This window comes from Triticum urartu, chromosome 5A, assembly GCF_056163025.1.
Source record: "Triticum urartu cultivar PI428250 chromosome 5A, HENAU_Tu73, whole genome shotgun sequence".
Classification (NCBI taxonomy): domain Eukaryota; kingdom Viridiplantae; phylum Streptophyta; class Magnoliopsida; order Poales; family Poaceae; genus Triticum; species Triticum urartu.
Genome location: NC_141877.1, coordinates 553,476,271 through 553,497,444, shown reverse-complemented (window position 1 = coordinate 553,497,444; position 21,174 = coordinate 553,476,271). Strand labels below are relative to the sequence as shown.

Below are 21,174 nucleotides of genomic sequence, written 5' to 3'. Positions count from 1 at the left end.
TGGTGTTGTCTATGTATCCACACATGTATTTGAGTTTCCTATCAATACAATTCTAGCATGGATAATAAACGATTATCATGAACAAGGAAATATAATAATAATAACTAATTTATTATTGCCTCTAGGGCATATTTCCAACATAAATGTCATGGTAACTTCTACTAAGGGTGAAAAAATTATTGAAACATCTCCCCGAGAATTTATGTGTAAACAACACGGTTTTTTCTGCATGGCAACCCTGATAACTTAGGCACAAACACCACAACAACTTTGACCAGAAGGAAAAAAGTTGTCAAAATGTACCCCCGGTAACTTTTGTATAAACATCATGGTAATAACGCATCATATACATGATAGGTACAAACACCATGATAACTTGGACCCCGAGGAAAAATTGTTGAAAAATATAACCTCGATAACGCTTGCGTGAATATCATGGTAATAGAAGCACTGCATACCTGATACTTAGGTGAACCGCGGATGGGGGGGGGCATATTTGTTGAAAAACATATTCCCGATACTTTTGTGTGCAAATAACACGGTATTATACACAATGGAGTTGATAACTCACTACAAACCCACGGTAACTTTTGACCCGGGATAAAAGTTTGTTTGATAATTTCTGTGTAAATAACATGATAGTATATATACAATAGAGCTGATAACTTACTTAATCCAGACGTGGTAACTTTTTGACCAAGGAAAAATATTGTTAAAAAATACCTCCAAATAACTCACGTGTAAACAACATGATAATACACACACATGAGAGCTGATAACTCGTATAGAAATATCGCGGTAAATTTTGACCGAGTTAATGAAAATTGTTGAAAAACATACCCCGATAACTTTTCTGCAACATGATAATATACACAACAAAGCTGATAACTTACTACAAACATCATAATCACCTTTTGACCCTGGGATAAAAGTTTGCTGAAAACACACCTACGAAAACATTTCTGTAAATGACACGGTAACTTATGTATGACAAATGTGATAAATTAGGTAGTCCAGATGTGGTAACTTTTGGTCCGAAAAAAAGTCATCAAAATATACCAACACGAGATCTAGTTTCGAAGATCTCGTCGAGAAGATTTTTTTTTGTGAAGAAGATTTTCAACCGAAGCGACGGTTTGAGCTACAAAACATTTTGAAATTTGAAAAATGAAAGAATCTAGGATGACATCAACTTTTCGTCTTTTAGTGCATATATGCATGTAATTAGAGGGAGGAGGGCATGTGAAAGGAAAATTAATCATTTTAATGCATGCATGTATATGATTAGAGTGGAGCAAGGATCCGTTCTTGCCTATTGCTAAAATCCGAACTTTTGATAGTTATAAGCATCCATGTTGTTGTTATCTGAATTTTCAGTGACCATGTTGTTGTCTGAATTTTGCACTGAGCTAATGCAGCTCTAGCTGATGCTGATGAATACTAGTGTCCGCTGGCGGGTGCATGCGGGCTGCCGCAAACGCCCGCGCTAATTATAGCGGTGTGTGGCGGCCAGCCACTGCCGCATGCCGCATCAGCCGCAGTGTCCCGCTTAGCCCTGTAAACGGGGAGCGAAAAGTTTGCGGTCGATGCAGCGAGCGAGCGAGCGAGCGATTGGGATTTTCTTCCTTTCTGATGAATGAGAGGGGAGATTAATTGCAGGTTCGCCTTCTTGCCATCCGTTCGAGAGGCTTCTTGTTGTTCTTATTACGGGTATAATTTTGATTGCAGATAGGAATTCTCGGCTGGTTCTTGCTTCCGCGGCAGAATTCTGCTGTGCACGCAGGATCCAGAGGAGGGGACGAACGAGCCTCTGGTTCGTTCATGTCCACAGTGCTCTGAATGAATGGAATCAGCCAGCGGCCTCCTTGGTGGCTAGCAGATCATGCTCGGCAGTGCCCGGCATAAGACGCGATTCATCGACGGCGGCAAGAAGAAATTCGTAAGGTCAGATGCCGGATGCATTTCATCTCATGAGGGATCCCTTATATGATTGGTGGGGATAATATATGGATGCATGGACGTTTGGTTTCTGCCTCGTATATATAGCTTAGGCTTGCTGACGACGCGAGCGCGAGCGGGATGTCGTACGAGTCGTCCATGGCCGGGGGCGGGGGCGGGGAGCGGCGCCGGTCCGCCTTCCACATCGGGTACGGCGGCGTGGTGGGCGCGTCCCGGCGGCGGCTGGCGCAGCCGGAGCTCCTGGCGCGCGACGTGATCACGCATGGCTCGGCGCAGCTGCGCACGCTGGGCCGGTCGATCCGCACGGGCGCGGCCATGGCGGCCGTGTTCCAGGAGGACCTCAAGAACACGTCGCAAAAGATCTTCGACCCGCAGGACCGCATCTTGGTACGCCTCAACCGCAGCTTCCTCATCTCCTGCATCATCTCCATCGCCATCGACCCCATGTTCTTCTACGGGCCCCGGGTGAGGGAGGAGCAGCTCCCCGGGGAGAAGAACACGAACCTGTGCATCGGCATCGACCACAGCCTCGCCATCTCCACCGCCGTGATCCGCACCCTGTTCGACATCTTCTTCCTGGCGCGCATCGCGCTGCAGTTCCGCACCGCCTTCATCGCGCCCTCCTCCAGGGTGTTCGGGCGCGGCGAGCTGGTGATCGACACCGTGGAGATCGCCAAGCGCTACTGCCGCCGCTTCTTCATCGCCGACGTCTTCTCCGTGCTCCCGCTGCCGCAGATCGTCATCTGGAAGTTCCTGTACCGGGAGGACAAGACGGCGGTGCTGGAGACCAAGGACAGGCTGCTGTCCATCATCATCGCGCAGTACGTGCCGCGGCTGGTCCGGATATACCCGCTGTCCACGGAGCTCAAGCGCACCAGCGGCGTGTTCGCCGAGACGGCCCTCGCCGGCGCCGCCTACTACCTGCTGTGGTACATGCTGGCCAGCCACATCGTGGGCGCCTTCTGGTACCTGCTGTCCATCGAGCGGGTGACGGACTGCTGGCGCTTCTCGTGCAACGAGTTCCCGGGGTGCAACCAGATCTACATGTACTGCGGCAAGACGGAGAGCAACGAGGAGTACACGGAGTGGACCACCGTGATCAGGCAGGTCATCACCGAGAACTGCCAGCCCACCGACGACGGCGAGATGCCCTTCGACTACGGCATGTACTCGTCGGCCGTCACGTCGGACGTGACCACCTCCAAAGACATGACCACCAAGCTCCTCTTCTGCCTCTGGTGGGGCCTCGCCAACTTGAGGTAACAAAATTACTCCCTCAACAAGACAACATTATTTTGCTTGTAGTTTCTCACTAATTAATCTGGTCGAACAGTACGCTGGGCCAAGGGCTCAAGACAACCATCTACACCGGGGAGTCGCTCTTCGCCATTACGCTCGCCACCTTCGGCCTCATCCTAATGGCCATGCTCATCGGAAACATTCAGGTCAACAATCTATATATCCTAATTAATGGCGATCGAATTCATCATTCATTCACAAGATCGAATCGAATTGCAGACGTATCTGCAATCGCTGACCGTGCGGCTGGAGGAGATGCGGGTGAAGCGGCGCGACTCGGAGCAGTGGATGCACCACCGGCTGCTGCCTATGGAGCTGCGCGACCGCGTCCGGCGCTACGACCAGTACAAGTGGATCAACACCCGCGGCGTGGACGAGGAGGCCCTGGTCCAGAACCTCCCCAAGGACCTCCGCCGCGACATCAAGCGCCACCTCTGCCTGGGCCTCGTCCGGAGGGTGCCGCTGTTCGCCAACATGGACGAGCGCCTCCTGGACGCCATCTGCGAGCGCCTCAAGCCGGCGCTCTACACGGAGCAGACCTACATCATCCGGGAGGGGGACCCCGTGGACCAGATGCTCTTCATCATCCGCGGCAGCCTCGAGAGCATCACCACGGACGGCGGCCGGAGCGGCTTCTTCAACCGCAGCATGCTCCAGGAGAGCGACTTCTGCGGCGAGGAGCTGCTCACCTGGGCGCTGGACCCCAAGTCCGGGGTCAGCCTGCCCTCCTCCACGCGCACCGTCATGGCGCTCTCCGAGGTCGAGTCCTTCGCGCTGCACGCCGAGGAGCTCAAGTTCGTGGCGGGCCAGTTCCGGCGCATGCACAGCAAGCAGGTGCAGCACACCTTCCGCTTCTACTCGCAGCAGTGGCGCACCTGGGCCGCTACCTACGTCCAGGCCGCCTGGCGCCGGCACCTCAAGCGGAAGGCGGCCGAGCAGCGGCGCAGGGAGGAGGAGGAAGGCCGGTCGTCGAGCTTCAAGACCACCATACTCGTGTCACGGTTCGCGGCCAACGCGCTGCGCGGCGTGCACAGGCAGCGGTCCACCAAGCGGGATCAAGGGGATATCATGATCCATGTCCCCGTGCCCAAGCCGCGTGAGCCGGACTTCGGCGCTGATGATTGACTTGCCTCCGGTTGCATATAGTACTATCGAGATAAAGCTTTGTGACTTTGACAGTTTGACTATTCTCTACACAAGAAATAGCAGTGTTCCTCGTATTTGGTTGTTTGCACTAACATAATCATGCATTACTTGCGAGAACACGAGATTCAACAATATGGAATAGAACCAGATTAGTATATATGATAAGTGCCACACGTGTGGCACGAAGCAATTTCGTCATGACGTTTTTTGATGTCAAATTTATTTATCCAAAAATGACAACTTTAGTTGTGAAACATGACAACTTTCTGTTTGGAAGAGTGTCGATAAGAGACCACCACTTTTCCAAATTTAATTTGATATGAGAAGAGTGTCGGTGTCAGAACCGGTCGATCTCGGGTAGGGGGTGCTGAGGGAGTCCTGGATTAAGGGGTCCTCGAACGTCCGGGCTATGTAACGTGGGCCTGACTGATGGGCCATGAAGATACAAGACAGAAGACTTCCTCCCGTGTCCGGATGGGACTCTTCTTTGCGTGGATGGCAAGGTTGGCGTTCGGATATGAAGATTCCTTCCTCTGTAAACCGACTCTGTACAATCCTAGACCCCTCTGGTGTCTATATAAACCGGAGGGTTTAGTCTGTAGAGGCAATCACAATCATACAGGCTAGACATCTAGGGTTTAACCATTACGATCTCGTGGTAGATCAACTCTTGTAATCCTCATATTCATCAAGATCAATCAAGCAGGAAGTAGGGTATTACCTCCATCAAGAGGGCCCGAACCTGGGTAAACATCATGCCCCTCGTCTCCTGTTACCATCGACCTTAGACGCACAATTCGGGACCCCCTATCCGAGATCTGCCGGTTTTGACACCGACATTGGTGCTTTCATTGAGAGAGATCCCATGTGTCGTCGCTAGAAGGTTCGATGGTGCCATCCATCATCTACAACAATACTGCCCTGAGGGAGGTCTTTCTCCCCGGCCAGATCTTTGTGTTCGATGGGTTCGTACTGCGGACCAACTCGCTGGGCCGTCGAGAGCAGATCGACAGCTACGCCCCAGATCACCAGATTAGTTTTGTAAGCCTGGATTATGTCGCTGATATCCGATGAGACTTGATCTTCCAAGGGTTCGCGACCCCAACCCCCGCTCTTGCCTTAGATCCGGAGCACATCACCAGGTCCGAAGATGGGATTCTCGAGCCCGCCAGACTCTTTGCGGCCATTGAGCCTAGCATGGGAGAGCCAGAGGAAGTAGTATCAACGACAATCATCATGAAGCCGGACTCTTCTCCGAGCACTGGCCCCGAACCCTCGAAGTCCGCATTATGTGAGCCCGGCCAAGGGATTTTCTTCCCGCCGTACTCCAGGGACTCTCTTTCCCCTGGCCGAACCTCGCCTTCAAGCGAGGCTCTGGACCTAATGCGGTCACTTGTCATTACAAAGGAGCAACGTCCGAATTACGCCCAGCCCGGACTAGGGGCCGAGGGCGGGAAATTTTACGTCCCACTCACCACCCACTTCATAGCCACTGTCGACGACCTTACCGACATGTTTGACCGTAACTCCGAAGACATCTACGGTATGGACATTGATGCCGGAGACGACCAAAGCCAAAACCCGTCGCATACCACACGCTGGGCGGTCACCTCCACATTCGACGTATGCATGGTAGATACGCCAAGAGAGGATGGCGGTGAGGGCGGTAAGGACCCTATCAAGGACAACAACACTGGTAAACCACCAAAGAAGCGGCATCAACGACGCCGTTCAAAATCACGCCGTGGCAAGGAAAGCAGTACCGGCAATGGAGACAATAACACTTCGGAGAACGCCGAAGACCCAGATGCCCCCGTCGAACCAACACCCGAACATGACGATAGGGAGGAGGGGCAGGGTAACCCTGATGAGCCAGTCGGAAGCGAGGACTCGGAGGACAACAATTACATGCCACCCTCCGAAGACGACATAAGCCCCGGTGACGAAGATTTCATCGTGCCAGAGGAGCCCCTCGAGCAAGAACGCTTTAGGCAACAACTCATCGCAACCGTGAGGAGCCTGAAAAGGAAGCAGCAATGGCTTCAAGCCGAACGGGATACGCTCAACAACAGATGGACTAATGTCCTGGCAGCAGAAGAATACGGCCTTGCACGACCAACCAAAAGCTACCCGAAGCGTAAGCTGCTACCTCAATTCGACGACGAGGTACTAGAGCCCGTACCATCAGCGCGTAACACGGCTGACTGATACGTCTCCAACGTATTTATAATTTTTGATTGCTCCATGCTATATTATCTACTGTTTTGGACTATATTGGGCTTTATTTTTCACTTTTATATTATTTTTGGGACTAACCTATTAACCGGAGGCCCAACCCAGAATTGCATTTTTTTTGCCTATTTCAGTGTTTCGAAGAAACAAAATATCAAACGGAGTCCAAACGGAATAAAACCTTCGGGAACGTGATTTTCTCACCGAACGTGATCCAGGAGACTTGGACCCTACTCCAAGGAGTCAAAGAGGCGGTCACGAGGGTGGGGGCGCCCCCCCTAGGGCGCGCCCCCTGCCTCGTGGGCCCCTCGGTGCTCCACCGATGTACTCCTTCCTCCTATATATACCTACGTACCCCCAAACGAACAGAACATGAGGCAAAAACCTAATTCCACCGCCGCAACTTTCTTTATCCACGAGATCCCATCTTGGGGCCTGTTCTGGAGCTCCGCCGGAGAGGGCCGTCATCACGGAGGGCTTCTACATCATCATAGCCTTTCCGATGAAGTGTGAGTAGTTTACCTCAGACCTTCGGGTCCATAGTTATTAGCTAGATGGCTTCTTCTCTCTTTTCTGGATCTCAATACAATGTTCTCCCCCTCTCTCGTGGAGATCTATTCGATGTAATCTTCTTTTTGCGGTGTGTTTGTTGAGACCGGTGAATTGTGGGTTTATGATCAAGTCTATCTATGAATAATATTTGAATCTTCTCTGAATTCTTTTATGTAGGATTGGTTATCTTTGCAAGTCTCCTCGAATTATCAGTTTGGTTTGGCCTACTAGATTGGTTTTTCTTGCAATGGGAGAAGTGCTTAGCTTTGGGTTCAATCTTGCGGTGTCCTTTCCTAGTGACAAAAGGGGCAGCAAGGCACGTATTGTATTGTTTCCATCGAGGATAACAAGATGGGGGTTTTATCATATTGCATGAAACTATCCCTCTACATCATGTCATCTTGCTTAAGGCGTTACTCTGTTTTTAACTTAATACTCTAGATGCATGTTGGATAGCGGTCGATGAGTGGAGTAATAGTAGTAGATGCAGGCAGGAGTCGGTCTACTTGTCTCGGACGTGATGCCTATATACATGATCATACCTAGATATTCTCATAACTATGCTCAATTCTGTCAATTGCTCAACAGTAATTTGTTCACCCACCGTAGAATACTTATGCTCTTGAGAGAAGCCACTAGTGAAACCTATGGCCCCCGGGTCTATACTCATCATATCAATCTCCATCACTTTATTATTGCTTTGCTTTTTTTTACTTTGCCTTTTACTTTTCACTTTGCATCTCTATATCAAAAATACCAAAAATATTATCTATCATCTCTATCAGATCTAACTCCCGTAAGTGACCGTGAAGGGATTGACAACCCCTAATCGCGTTGGTTGCGTTGAGCTATTGTTTTGTGTAGGTACAAGGGACTTGAGTGTAGCCTCCTACTGGTTTGATACCCTGGTTCTCAAAAACTGAGGGAAATACTTACGCTACTTTGCTGCATCATCCTCTCCTCTTCGGGGAAATCCAACGCAGTGCTCAAGAGGTAGCAAGAAGAATTTCTGGCGCCATTGCCGGGGAGTCTGCACAAAAGTCAACATACCAAGTACCCATCACAATCCCTATCTCCCGCATTACATTAGTTGCCATTTGCCTCTCGTTTTCCTCTCCCCCACTTCACCCTTGCCGTTTTATTCGCCCTCTCTTTTCCGTTCGCCTTCTTCCCATATGTATCTTTGTTTGTGTTTCCACGTGCCTTCTATTTGCTTGCATCTTTGCTTGCTAAAAATCTATTGATATGGATCCACTTAAAGTGTTCTACTTGGATCATCTTCGATCCTTATGCGCTCGTGCTGAAACCCCAACTAGCCTAGTTGATGGGAAATCTTTAGATGAGCATGCTCATTTTGTGCGTCATCGTTTGTCTGAAAAAGGGAGACTCTTACGGTATCATATAAATAGTTTGCTATGCTATGCTTGGAATCTTTGTGAAATGTGTGATTTTACTTGTTGCTCTAAGAACCCTAAAAAACACCTTCCCTACCTATGTGAGTTCAATGATAATGAAATCTTATCTTCTTATGCAAGAGGTGTTTATAGTTACTATGATATCGAACAAATTGAAGAATTTGTCGTTTTTAAGGGTGCTCATGAAGTTGCTTCTTTGATTGAAAAGTATGATTTTACTCTCAACAAATTTGAAAATTCTATCATACTTAAATATTGCAATGAAAACCTTGCTCATAATGTCTATCTCCAAGAATCTATTGAAAGAATGACCGTTGCTTTGGAAGAAAATAATGATATGCATGAATCTATAGATAATGATGATTCCGATGATTTGGTTGAAATATCCCTTGATGAACATGATTCTTGCTATTCTTGTGGCCATGATGCTAATATTTATGAAGACGAATTTGCTATAGTTCCTTATGTTAAAAATGAGATCGTTGCTATTGCACGCATGCTTGATAGCTCCCTCAATGAAAAGCATGATTTCAATGATTTTACTATAAATTCTCTAGATTCCAATTGTGCTAATAATATGCAAAACCCTAAGCTTGGGGATGCTAGTTTTGCTATGTCTACTACTTGTTGCAATGATCATGATTGGGGCGATTCTTCTTATGATCCTGAAAATTTATTTAATCCCCATGATGAATATGAGATTGATAATATTGTTTGCAATAATATTGAAAGTGGGTTTGGAAGAGTGTCAACTTTAGATCCCACATATTTGGAGAATATTAAATCTTATGAATTTTTTGATAAAAGTGGGTTTGGAGAGGTCATGACTTTAGTTAATGTTAATCCCACTATTTTGGAAGAGTGTCAACTTTGCATGCATGTGGATCGTTTTAAGAATATGTTTTGTGATAGCTATATTGTTGAATTTTCTTATGATCCTACATGTAATTATTATGAGAGAGGAAAATATGGTTATAGAAATTTTCATGTTGCTAAATTACCTCTCGTTATGTTAAGATTGCTATTGTTTCTTTCAGCTTCCTTGCATATGCTAGTTTTTGCTTGCTATGATAATTTGTTTGCCTATAAGATCCCTATGCATAGGAAGTATTTTAGACTTAGATGTGTTTGTCACGTGTTTCATGATGCTCTCTTTGTGCTTCAATTCTTGTCTTTCTTGCGAGCATCATTAAAATTATCAATGCCTAGCTAGGGGCGTTAAATGATAGCGGTTGTTGGGAGGCAACCCAATTTTATTTTTAGTTTTTTGTTTTTTCTTCTGTTTAGGAATAAATAATCCATCTACCTTATTTTTAGATGTGATTTTGTGTTTTAATTAGTGTTTGTGCCAAGTTAGACCTATATGATATTCTTGGATGATAGTTATTTGATCTTGCTGTAATTTCCAGAAACTTTTTGTTCACGAAAACAATTGTTAAAAATCACCAGAACGTGATAAAATACTGATTCGAATTGCTGCTGATCAATAAACAAATTTTCTAGGTCGTCCTAGTTTGGTAGATTTTTTGGAGTTCCAGAAATTTGCTTTAGTTACAGATTACTACAGACTATTCTGTTTTTGACAGATTCTGTTTTTCGTGTGTTGTTTGCTTATTTTGATGAATCTATGGCTAGTAAAATAGTTTATAATCCATAGAGAAGTTGGAATACAGTAGGTTTAACACCAATATAAATAAAGAATGATTTCATTACAGTACCTTCAAGTTGTCTTTTGTTTTCTTTCGCTAACGGAGCTCACGAGATTTCTATTGAGTTTTGTGTTGTGAAGTTTTCAAGTTTTGGGTGAAATCTTTTGATGGATTATGGAACAAGGAGTGGCAAGAGCCTAAGCTTGGGGATGCCCATGGCACCCCCAAGATAATCCAAGGACACCAAAAAGTCAAAGCTTGGGGATGCCCCGGAAGGCATCCCCTCTTTCGTCTACTTCCATCGGTAATTTTACTTGGAGCTATATTTTTATTCACCACATGATATGTGTTTTGCTTGGAGAATCTTGTATTATTTGTGTCTTTGTTTTTTAGTGTGCCACAATCATCCTTGATTTACACACCTTTTGAGTGAGCCATACATAAATTGTAATTTGATGAATACTCTATGTGCTTCACTTATATCTTTTGAGCTATGTAGTTTTGCTCTATGTGCTTCACTTATATCTTTTTGAGCTTTATAGTTTTGCTCTTGTGCTTCACTTAGATCTTTTAGAGCACAGTGGTAGATTTGTTTTAAAGAAATTATTGATCTCTCATGCTTCACTTATATTATTTTGAGAGTCTTAAATAGCATGGTAATTTGCTTAATAATAATAATATGCTTGGTATTCAAGATTTGTAAAACTTTCTTTCGAGTGCGTTGAATACTAAGAAAAGATTGATGCTTGATAATTGTTTTGAGATATGAAGATGGTGATATTAGAGTCATGCTAGTTGAGTAGTTGTGAATTTGAGAAATACTTGTGTTAAAGTTTGTGATTCCCGTAGCATGCACGTATGGTGAACCGTTATGTGATGAAGTCGGAGCATGATTTATTTATTGATTGTCTTCCTTATGAGTGGCGGTCGGGGACGAGTGATGGTCTTTTACTACCAATCTATCCCCCTAGGAGCATGCGCGTAATACTTTGATTTGATAACTTCTAGATTTTTGCAATAAGTATATGAGTTCTTTATGACTAATGTTGAGTCCATGGATTATACGCACTTTCCCCATCCTTCCACCATTGCTAGCCTCTCTAATACCGCGCACCTTTCACCGGTATCATGCACCCACCATATACCTTCCTCAAAACAGCCACCATACCTACCTATCATGGCATTTCCATAGCCATTCCGAGATATATTGCCATGCAACTTTCCACCGTTCCGTTTATTATGTCACGCTCCATCATTGTCATATTGCTAGCATGATCATGTAGTTGACATCGTATTTGTGGCAAAGCCACCGTTCATAATTCTTTCATACATGTCACTCTTGATTCATTGCATATCCCGGTACACCGCCGGAGGCATTCATATAGAGTCATATTTTGTCCTAAGTATTGAGTTGTAATTGTTGAGTTGTAAGAAAAATAAAAAGTGTGATGATCATCATTTTTAGAGCATTGTCCCAAGTGAGGAAAGGATGATGGAGACTACGATTCCCCCACAAGTCGGGATGAGACTCCGGACGAAAAATAAAAGAAAAAGAAAAAAAGAGGCCATAAAAAAGAAAGAGAAAAGGCCCAAATAAAAAAAATGAGAGAAAAAGAGAGAAGGGACACTGTTACTATCCTTTTACCACACTTGTGCTTCAAAGTAGCACCATGATCTTCATGATAGAGAGTCTCTCATTTTGTCACTTTCATATACTAGTGGGAAATTTTCATTATAGAACTTGGCTTGTATATTCCAATGATGGGCTTCCTCAAATGCCCTAGGTCTTCGTGAGCAAGCGAGTTGGATACACACCCACTTAGTTTCTTTTGTTGAGCTTTCATATACTTATAGCTGTAGTGCATCCGTTGCATGGCAATCCCTACTCACCCACATTGATATCTATTGATGGGCATCTCCATAGCCCGTTGATACGCCTAGTTGATGTGAGACTATCTTCCCCTCTTTTTGTCTTCTCCACAACCACCATTCTATTCCACATATAGTGCTATATCCATGGCTCACGCTCATGTATTGCGTGAAGATCGAAAAAGTTTTGAAAATGTTAATGTATGAAACAATTGCTTGGCTTGTCATCAGGGTTGTGCATGATTTAAATACTTTGTGTGGTGAAGATAGAGCATAGCCAGACTATATGATTTTGTAGGGATAACTTTCTTTGGCCATGTTATTTTGAGAAGACATAATTGCTTTGTTAGTATGCTTGAAGTATTATTATTTTTATGTCAATATGAACTTTTGTCTTGAATCTTTTGGATCTGAATATTCATACCACAATTAAGAAGATTTGCATTGAAATTATGCCAAGTAGCACTCCGCATCAAAAATTCTCTTTTTTATCATGTACCTACTCGAGGACGAGCAGGAATTAAGCTTGGGGATGCCTGATACGCCTCGAACGTATCTATAATTTTTGATTGCTCCATGCTATATTATCTACTGTTTTGGACTATATTGGGCTTTATTTTCCACTTTTATATTATTTTTGGGACTAACCTATTAACCGGTGGCCCAGCCCTGAATTGCTGTTTTTTTTACCTATTTCAGTGTTTCGAAGAAACAAAATATCAAACGGAGTCCAAACGGAATAAAACCTTCGGGAACGTGATTTTCTCACCGAACGTGATCCAGGAGACTTGGACCCTACTCCAAGGAGTCAAAGAGGCAGTCACGAGGGTGGGCCCCCCCTAGGACGCGCCCCCTGCCTCATGGGCCCCTCGGTGCTCCACCGACATACTCCTTCCTCCTATATATACCTATGTACCCCCAAACGAACAGAACAGGAGCCAAAAACCTAATTCCACCGCCGCAACTTTCTTTATCCACGAGATCCCATCTTGGGGCCTGTTCCGGAGCTCCGCCGGGGAGGGCCGTCATCACGGAGGGCTTCTACATCATCATAGCCTCTCCGATGAAGTGCGAGTAGTTTACCTTAGACCTTCGGGTCCATAGTTATTAGCTAGATGGCTTCTTCTCTCTTTTTTGGATCTCAAATCAATGTTCTCCCCCTCTCTCGTGGAGATCTATTCGATGTAATCTTCTTTTTGCGGTGTGTTTGTTGAGACCGATGAATTGTGGGATTATGATCAAGTCTAATGAATAATATTTGAATCTTCTCTAAATTCTTTTATGTATGATTGGTTATCTTTGCAAGTCTCTTCGAATTATCAGTTTGGTTTGGCCTACTAGATTGGTTTTTCTTGCAATGGGAGAAGTGCTTAGCTTTGGGTTCAATCTTGCGGTGTCCTTTCCCAGTGACAAAAGGGGCAGCAAGGCACGTATTGTATTGTTGCCATCGAGGATAAGAAGATGGTTTTTTTTATCATATTGCATGAAACTATCCCTCTACATCATGTCATCTTGCTTAAGGCGTTACTCTGTTTTTAACTTAATACTCTAGATGCATGCTGGATAGCGGTCGATGAGTGGAGTAATAGTAGTAGATGCAGGCAGGAGTCGGTCTACTTGTCTCGGACGTGATGCCTATATACATGATCATACCTAGATATTCTCATAACTATACTCAATTCTGTCAATTGCTCAACAGTAATTTGCTCACCCACCGTAGAATACTTATGTTCTTGATAGAAGCCACTAGTGAAACCTATGGCCCCCGGGTCTATTCTCATCATATCAATCTCCATCACTTTATTATTGCGTTGCTTTTTTACTTTGCCTTTTACTTTTCACTTTGCATCTCTATATCAAAAATACCAAAAATATTATCTATCATCTCTATCAGATCTCACTCCCGTAAGTGACCTTGAAGGGATTGACAACCCCTAATCGCATTGGTTGCATTGAGCTATTGTTTTGTGTAGATACAAGGGACTTGCGTGTAGCCTCCTACTGGATTGATACCTTGGTTCTCAAAAACTGAGGGAAATACTTACGCTACTTTGCTGCATCACCCTCTCCTCTTCGGGGAAATCCAACGCAGTGCTCAAGAGGTAGCACTGACCGACCACCACGTGGCCGGGACAAAACGGAAACTCAAGCCGAACACCAGCCCATACTACCTCGCCGTAAAGATAGAGACACAACAGCTTGGGGATATACATATGACCTGCGGCAGGACCAGGAAAATAGAGCAGGTCAGACCAGATCGATCTACAGATCGCGGGGGCGTGCCCCGGCACGCGATGACGGCTATCTAGCCGGACGTGACAAGCATAACCACATCTGGGCCGAAAACCGCAGAAGGACTCCATCTGAGCTACGTCGCGACTTGGCCTGATATAGAGGTGCCGCACACCCCCTCTGCTTCACTGATGAAGTAATGGAGCATGAATTCCCAGAGGGGTTTAAACCCATGAATATTGAATCATATGATGGAACAACTGACCCCGCAGTATGGATTGAGGATTTTCTTCTCCATATCCACATGGCCCGCGGTGATGATCTCCACGCCATTAAATACCTCCCACTAAAATTAAAGGGACCAGCCCGACACTGGCTAAACGGCCTCCCAGAGAACTTCATTGGCAGCTGGGAAGACTTGGAAGACGCCTTTTGCGACAATTTCCAAGGTACATATGTCCGGCCTCCGGACGCCGATGACCTTAGTCACATCATCCAGTAGCCCGGAGAATCAGCCAGGAAACTCTGGACTAGGTTCCTAATTAAAAAGAACCAAATTGTCGACTGTCCGGATGCCAAAGCACTCGCGACCTTTAAACATAGCGTCCGCGATGAGTGGCTCGCCCGCCACCTCGGCCAAGGAAAGCCAAAGTCCATGGCAGCTCTTACCGCACTAATGACCCGCTTTTGCACGGGAGCAGATAGCTGGCTCGCTCGTAGAAGCAATAGCGCAAGCGATCCTGGCACCTCCGAAGTCAGGGACGATAATGGAAAGCCACGACGCAATAAACACAAGTGTCACAACAATAATGCAGGAACCCAAGACACAATGGTCGACGCCAAATTTAGTGGCTCCAAAACCGGTCAACGGAAGAAGCCATTTAAGGCAAACAGATATGGTCCATCCAGTCTAGACAAGATACTGGATCAGCCCTGTCAGATCCATGGTAGCCGCGACAAACCCGCCAACCATACCAACAAAAATTGTTGGGTTTTCAAAAAAGCCGGCAAGCTCAATGCCGAACACAAAGGGAAGGGGCCGCCCAGTGACAGTGAAGAAGAGGAGGCTCACCTATTGAGCACCGGGGGACATAAGCAATTTCCCCCAAAGTAAAAACAGTAAATATGATATACGTGACGCATACCTCTAAAAGGGAGCGCAAGCACAAACTATGAGACGACCACGCCATAAAGCCGGACGCCCCAAAATTCAACCCATGGGCGGCCTGCTTGATCACTTTTGATCACAAGGACCACCCAACCAGTATCCGTCACGGAGGTTCGGCAGCTCTAGTCCTTGATCCAACTACCGACGAATTCCATCTCACGCGAGTCCTCATGGACAGCGGCAGTAGCCTCAATTTACTCTATCAAGACACTATCCGCAAAATGGGCATTGACCCTTCGAGGATCAAGCCCACCACAACTACCTTCAAGGGAGTAATACTCGGCGTAGAAGCTCACGGCACAGGCTCAATCTCACTGGAAGTCCTCTTCGGTTCACCGGAAAACTTCCGACGCGAAGACTTGATCTTCGATATTGTCCCATTCCACATTGGCTACCACGCACTACTCGGGCGGACCGCTTTTGCTCGTTTCAATGCGGTCCCAAACTACGCCTATCTAAAGTTTAAGATGCTCGGTCCACGCGGCACCATAACGATCAACGGAAACACGGAACGCTCCCTCCGCACTGAGGGGCACACTGTGGCAATCACAGCCGAAGTACAAAGCGGCCTCCTCAAGCCGCATATCTCATCGGTCATTAAATTGCCAGCCTCTACTACACATGACTGGTCAATTTTAGAGCTGGATTAGCAGCTCTGCCTCCGTCATTCGCCTCTTATATATACCCGCGGAGTTTGCACTGCGCATACATAATTATGCACTCAAAATACCTTGGTCATCAACGGAGGCACAATACGGACAGTCTTACAAAGCGGTTCGTCCGGACTTTAGCCTTTTCTCTTTTCTAACTATTTTCTTATCTTTTTGCCACAGGTGAATCAATACCTGTCCGTCCTATGGACCTGAAAGGACTCTTTATGAGCCCGACTTTCCTACAAATAACCGGGGATTGCTCCCTTTAAGGAAGCCTTTTCGCGGAAGCACATGCAGTGCAGACGTGCGACAGGAGGTCCAAAAGATTTTTTGTAGACCAAAAAATCTACTTGAAACCTGTACAGAGCCTTTTTCCTCAGCCCTCGACCCCTGGCACGTAAAATGGCCTGGGTGATGGCATCATAATCTGTAAGATTACGTTCGACGTATCAATAAGATTTTAGTGAACATAATCCGTCTTCAGTATTTGCTTTTTCGCATACAAGCGTACCTTTCTTCTTCGGTTGTTTCACGCAGACACCTCGACACAAATCGCCAGGGGCTTGATATGGCAACATATGGGTTGCCGAAAAAGTCCGAACAGCTCTATAGCATACTTCGGCGTCACGAGTTTGGCATTATATGCATCAGCTCCGAATCATGTCTTTGGTCAATAGTTGGGTTGCCCGGCTCCTGTGCTTGCTACCCTACGTTCCGTCCTATCGGCTAGGGTAGTAAAGGAGAACTACTACGATTGTGTTTCCGGTTCACCTGGTCAAACACCTCAGTAGAGAAAGCCGAAAACTGACTGTCATGATGCGGCGAGAGCTGGTCAACCACTCGGTGAGTTATCATAATATTTTGCGAGTTATTCCGTATTACACGAAGGACTGTTTTTATGGTCACCTATGTAACGCAACCGTATTCAGATAACTGCGTACATACTAGGGGCTACATAGTAGACCCGCCGTAAAACTCCTATGACTAAGTGAAGGTGTTAAAGCCGTATAGTCCGATTGCCTAGTTCGCCGCACTGACACCTCCGTTCCGTACCAAGACGTTGGGTCATATTATACGCGAGGGGGCCGAAGCCGACAACTGGCAAACTTTCAGGTTATAAGAAACGGCCGCACAGGTGGAAATAATGGCAAAGGTATATAACACAGCTTTAACGTATCATAATATTGTTTTCACAGTTCTGGTACATTTATTCAAATATAATATCCTTCGAGCACTGAACCTCTATCAAGCGGGCGCCCTCTAGGACGTCCTCCAAATAGTGCTCCGGCGTGCGATGGTCCTTGCCTCCAGGCGGACCCTTGGTTGCAACATCGGTGGCCTTCATCTTTGCCTAGTACATCTTGATGCGGGCGAAGGCCATCCGGGCACCTTCTATGCACACCGACCGCTTGACGGTGTCAATACGCGGCACTGCATTGACAAGCCGCTGCACCAAACCGAAATAGCTGCTCGGAACGGGTTCGGCTGGCCATAGCCGAACCACGACGTCCTTCATGGCAGCTCCGGACATCTTGTGTAGCTCGGCCGACTGGGCCATCTGTTCGTTCAGCAGCGCCGGACGCCTTGCCACGTTGAATTGCGACCAGAAAAGCCTCTCCACAGCATATCCTTCATGTGCTTGGAAGAACTGCGCCGCGTCGGAAACACTCTTCGGCAGATCCAAGAACGCGTCTGGAGAACTCCACATTTGGTTAAGCAGAGCATACTTTGGGTCACCGAACTTAGTCTGTAAAAGAAAGGGCATACCAACTGCTATCTCCCCAGCCTGTCGGATCTCCTCCCGAGCCGCTCTAGATTCGGATCGCGCTTCTTTCGCCTCTAGTAAGGCCTTGTCGAGTTTGGCTGCCTTGGCTTTGTTATCCTCTTCGAGAGATTGGCACGTGCTAGTGGCATCCTTCAGCTCCCGCTCCATGGTAGATATTCTCTCCTGGCACTGGCGCTGAGTGGCCTGTTCGACCTTTAAATCCGCAGCAGCCTTCTTGGCAGCCGCGTCGCTCACTCTGGCCTGCTCCTTAGCCCAAGCAAGTTCAGCCCGAAGGGTCTCAACTGCGGCAGCACCATCTACAGTTATGCATGCCATAGTATATGATTTTCAGCCCCATGCTTATACTAGTATACATGCATAAACAAGCTGCCCCAACACATACCTTGTGCCTCGTCGAGCCGCCTGTTAATAAGAGTGATGTCCTCTTCCGCCAACTCAAGTTTCTGCTTTAGATCTGCAACTTCCGTAGCTTGGGCGGTCTCCGGACGTAACAACCTGTGTTCGAATTAATTAGGTTACTTCCTGAGCATATATTTTTGACCCTCTGATCGCCTCCCTGTGGAAGCACGACCAGAGCCTCAGGGGCTACTATCCGTACACGGGCACATTGTGCATGTAACTATTACATTGCATACCTCGAATCCTCTCAACAGGCCCATGAAAGCTTCATTCAATCCGCTTCTCGCGGACAGAACCCTTTCAACTACCGTACCCATTAAGGTACGATGTTCCTCTGAGATGGACACACTTTGTAATGTGCTCATTAGAGTATCCGACACCTCCGGATTCCTGGAGGCTGGTACGGGAATATGCATTCCCTTCAAAGGGGTACATCGGCTCGACCTAGAGTCATCTTCGGCTGTAAGCCGGATAGTTCGGGGCCTTCATTGCTGGCCCCCGTAGGGGCTGCGCCCCTTGGACCCTTGATGATCGGAGTACCACCCTCGGGCGTTGTTTTCATTGTCCCCCACGCCGCTTGATGGTCAGGGGAGATTCTCCGAGATGACACCTCGAAGTCGTCTGCCCTAAGAGGCATCCCCTGATGAGGAGGACTGTCGAGGTGGACTGTGGGCCGAACTGCAAGCATATAGTTAAAATGGTACCCCTGCAACTCGAAAAGAACAGGATATGTCTAGAGCATCCTTGTTCACATACGATTCGGCAAGGGGCTTGTCCCTAGAGAGGTGCCTTGCGATGACATTGGCTTCGGAACCCGAACCATATTGTAGGGATACCTTCCCTCTCTTGGGTGCTTCCACCTCCAAGTCTTCGGATGCAGTCCTTTTCCTCCCATGAGGGGAAGGGATGTCACCTTCTCCTTCCCCTTCGTCTTTCAAAGAGGGAGCTTCAGTCTCCCCGGACATAGTGTCCGGCATACCTGTAGAGTGGAGGCCGCTTTCGGCCTCTGCGCTCTTCTTCTTGTTCTCTTGCGCTGGCACTTGATACGGCGCCGGGACCAGCATCCTTGTCAACACAGGATCGACCGAGTCTTCGGGAAGTGGAGCTGAAAACCTAATTCGTTCCGCCTTGTTTATCCAGCCCTGGTCAAAGATAGAGCTCTCAGTACATCGCTATGGGATAATCAACTGAGTTGCGGTCAGAAATTGGGTGCTTATCGAGGTATCCGGATGGTTGCAGTCGAGACCGATGTCCTTTGATGTGTCCGGCCACTGCTTTTGAGTCTTGAAGAATAGTTTCCACATCCCTTCGTGTGTTGTGCCGAAGAATTGCTGAAGGGTCCGCGGTCCTTCCAGATTGAACTCCCACATACGTAGAGGCCGTCACTGGCACGGGAAGATCTGGCGAACTGGCATCACTTGGATCACGATGTCCCTTTCAAGGATATGACTTTGCAGCATCTGTACTTCATCAGCTGATCCCCAGTCTAACCCCTTATTTACCCACGATGCGAGCCGCAATGGAGGGCCAGATTGGAACACAGGTGCGGCTCCCCATTTGGTGCCGCGGGGTTCGGTGATATAGAACCACTCCTGTTGCCATGAGTTGGAGGTTTCCATGAAGGTGCCTTTTGGCCAGATAGTGTTGGCATGCTTGCTCACCATAGCACCGCCGCACTCCCCTTGCTCCCCATTAACTAGCTTCGGCTTCACATTGAAAGTCTTGAGCCATAGGCCGATGTGTGGGGGATGCAGAGAAAGGCTTCGCACACAACGACGAACGTCGAGATGTGGAGAAAAGAGTCCAGAGCTAGATCGTGAAAATCTAGCCCATAATAGAACATGAGGCCTCGAACGAAGGGGTGAAGAGCAAACCCTAGCCCACGGAGGAAGTGGGAGATGAATTCAACCCTCTCGCCGGATTTTGGTGTGGGGATGACCTACCCTTTAGTAGGGAGCATGTGGGGGATTTCCGTAGTCAGGTACCTCGCCTTCCGAAGCTTCGCGATATCCTCCTCAGTGATTGAGGAGGCTGCCCACCTACCTTGGGAGATGGATCTGGACATAACTAGAGGGCCTGGTAACAATGGAAGAAATCAAATCCTGGGCGCTGGAGCCTGAGGTTGGGAAGGTTGAGGAAGAGGTAGGCGTAGGGGGAGAAAGACGGGTATGTACCCCTTTATAAAGGCGAAGAATATCGAACGCCTCCTCACGGGCCTTAAAACTCACCTATTCCCAAGGAATCGCCAACAACACGGTTGGATTACCCACGCCCATAGTGATGAGAATCCCGTGATAAGGGGACATGATCTCTACTTCGACAAGACGTGCCAATGGAAACCGCATCTCGAAACACGGAGCGGGAGGCTAAAAACGGTTCGAAATAATGACCGGGCGGAGACGTGGCGTCTCACTACAGAAGATGTCAGTGGATGGGACTTGTTAAATATTATACTCTTTGCGGAGCTTGTTTTGCAGAGCCGGACATGTTCTCTATGTTCGAAGACTACTTTGAAATATTCGAGGAGGAACCCGCCTTGCAATGCCGAAGACAATCTGCATGCCGGACACATCGTCATTGAAGCCTGGTTCAAGGGCTACTGAGGGAGTCCTAGATTAAGGGGTACTCAAACATCCAGGCTACGTGACATGGGCCAGACTGATGGGCCATGAAGATACAAGACAGAAGACTTCCTCCCGTGTCCGGATGGGACTCTCCTTTGCGTGGATGGCAAGCTTGGCGTTCGGATATGAAGATTCCTTCCTCTGTAAACCGACTCTGTACAACCCTAGACCCCTCCGGTGTCTATATAAAC

General features: G+C 47.2%; 1 protein-coding gene across 3 annotated transcripts; it reads left to right on the top strand.

The window, feature by feature from the left end:
- The first annotated feature begins 1,491 nt into the window (after positions 1-1,491).
- On the top strand, positions 1,492-4,595 carry LOC125556640 (putative cyclic nucleotide-gated ion channel 9). 3 transcript variants are annotated; one of them, XM_087523690.1, is made up of 5 exons: positions 1,492-1,659; positions 1,729-1,939; positions 2,047-3,218; positions 3,293-3,404; positions 3,478-4,595. In XM_087523690.1, exons 2-5 carry the CDS (start codon positions 1,883-1,885, stop codon positions 4,381-4,383), a joined length of 2,247 nt encoding a protein of 748 aa, XP_087379816.1. In that variant the 5' UTR covers positions 1,492-1,659; positions 1,729-1,882; the 3' UTR covers positions 4,384-4,595. The 3 variants fall into 3 exon arrangements, with proteins under 3 accessions (XP_087379816.1, XP_087379815.1, XP_048575283.1); XM_087523689.1 differs by having other exon boundaries at positions 1,729-1,944; XM_048719326.2 differs by lacking the exon at positions 1,492-1,659 and having other exon boundaries at positions 1,667-1,944.
- Positions 4,596-21,174: the final 16,579 nt, after the last annotated feature.

Bases quoted from the DNA above. Each gene is read 5' to 3' on its own strand.
- LOC125556640 (XM_087523690.1), top strand. From the start codon at position 1,883: ATGCTCGGCAGTGCCCGGCATAAGACGCGATTCATCGACGGCGGCAAG. The intron at 3,219-3,292 runs GTAACAAAATTA...CTGGTCGAACAG, and splicing joins TGGGGCCTCGCCAACTTGAG to TACGCTGGGCCAAGGGCTCA. The intron at 3,405-3,477 runs GTCAACAATCTA...ATCGAATTGCAG, and splicing joins TGCTCATCGGAAACATTCAG to ACGTATCTGCAATCGCTGAC.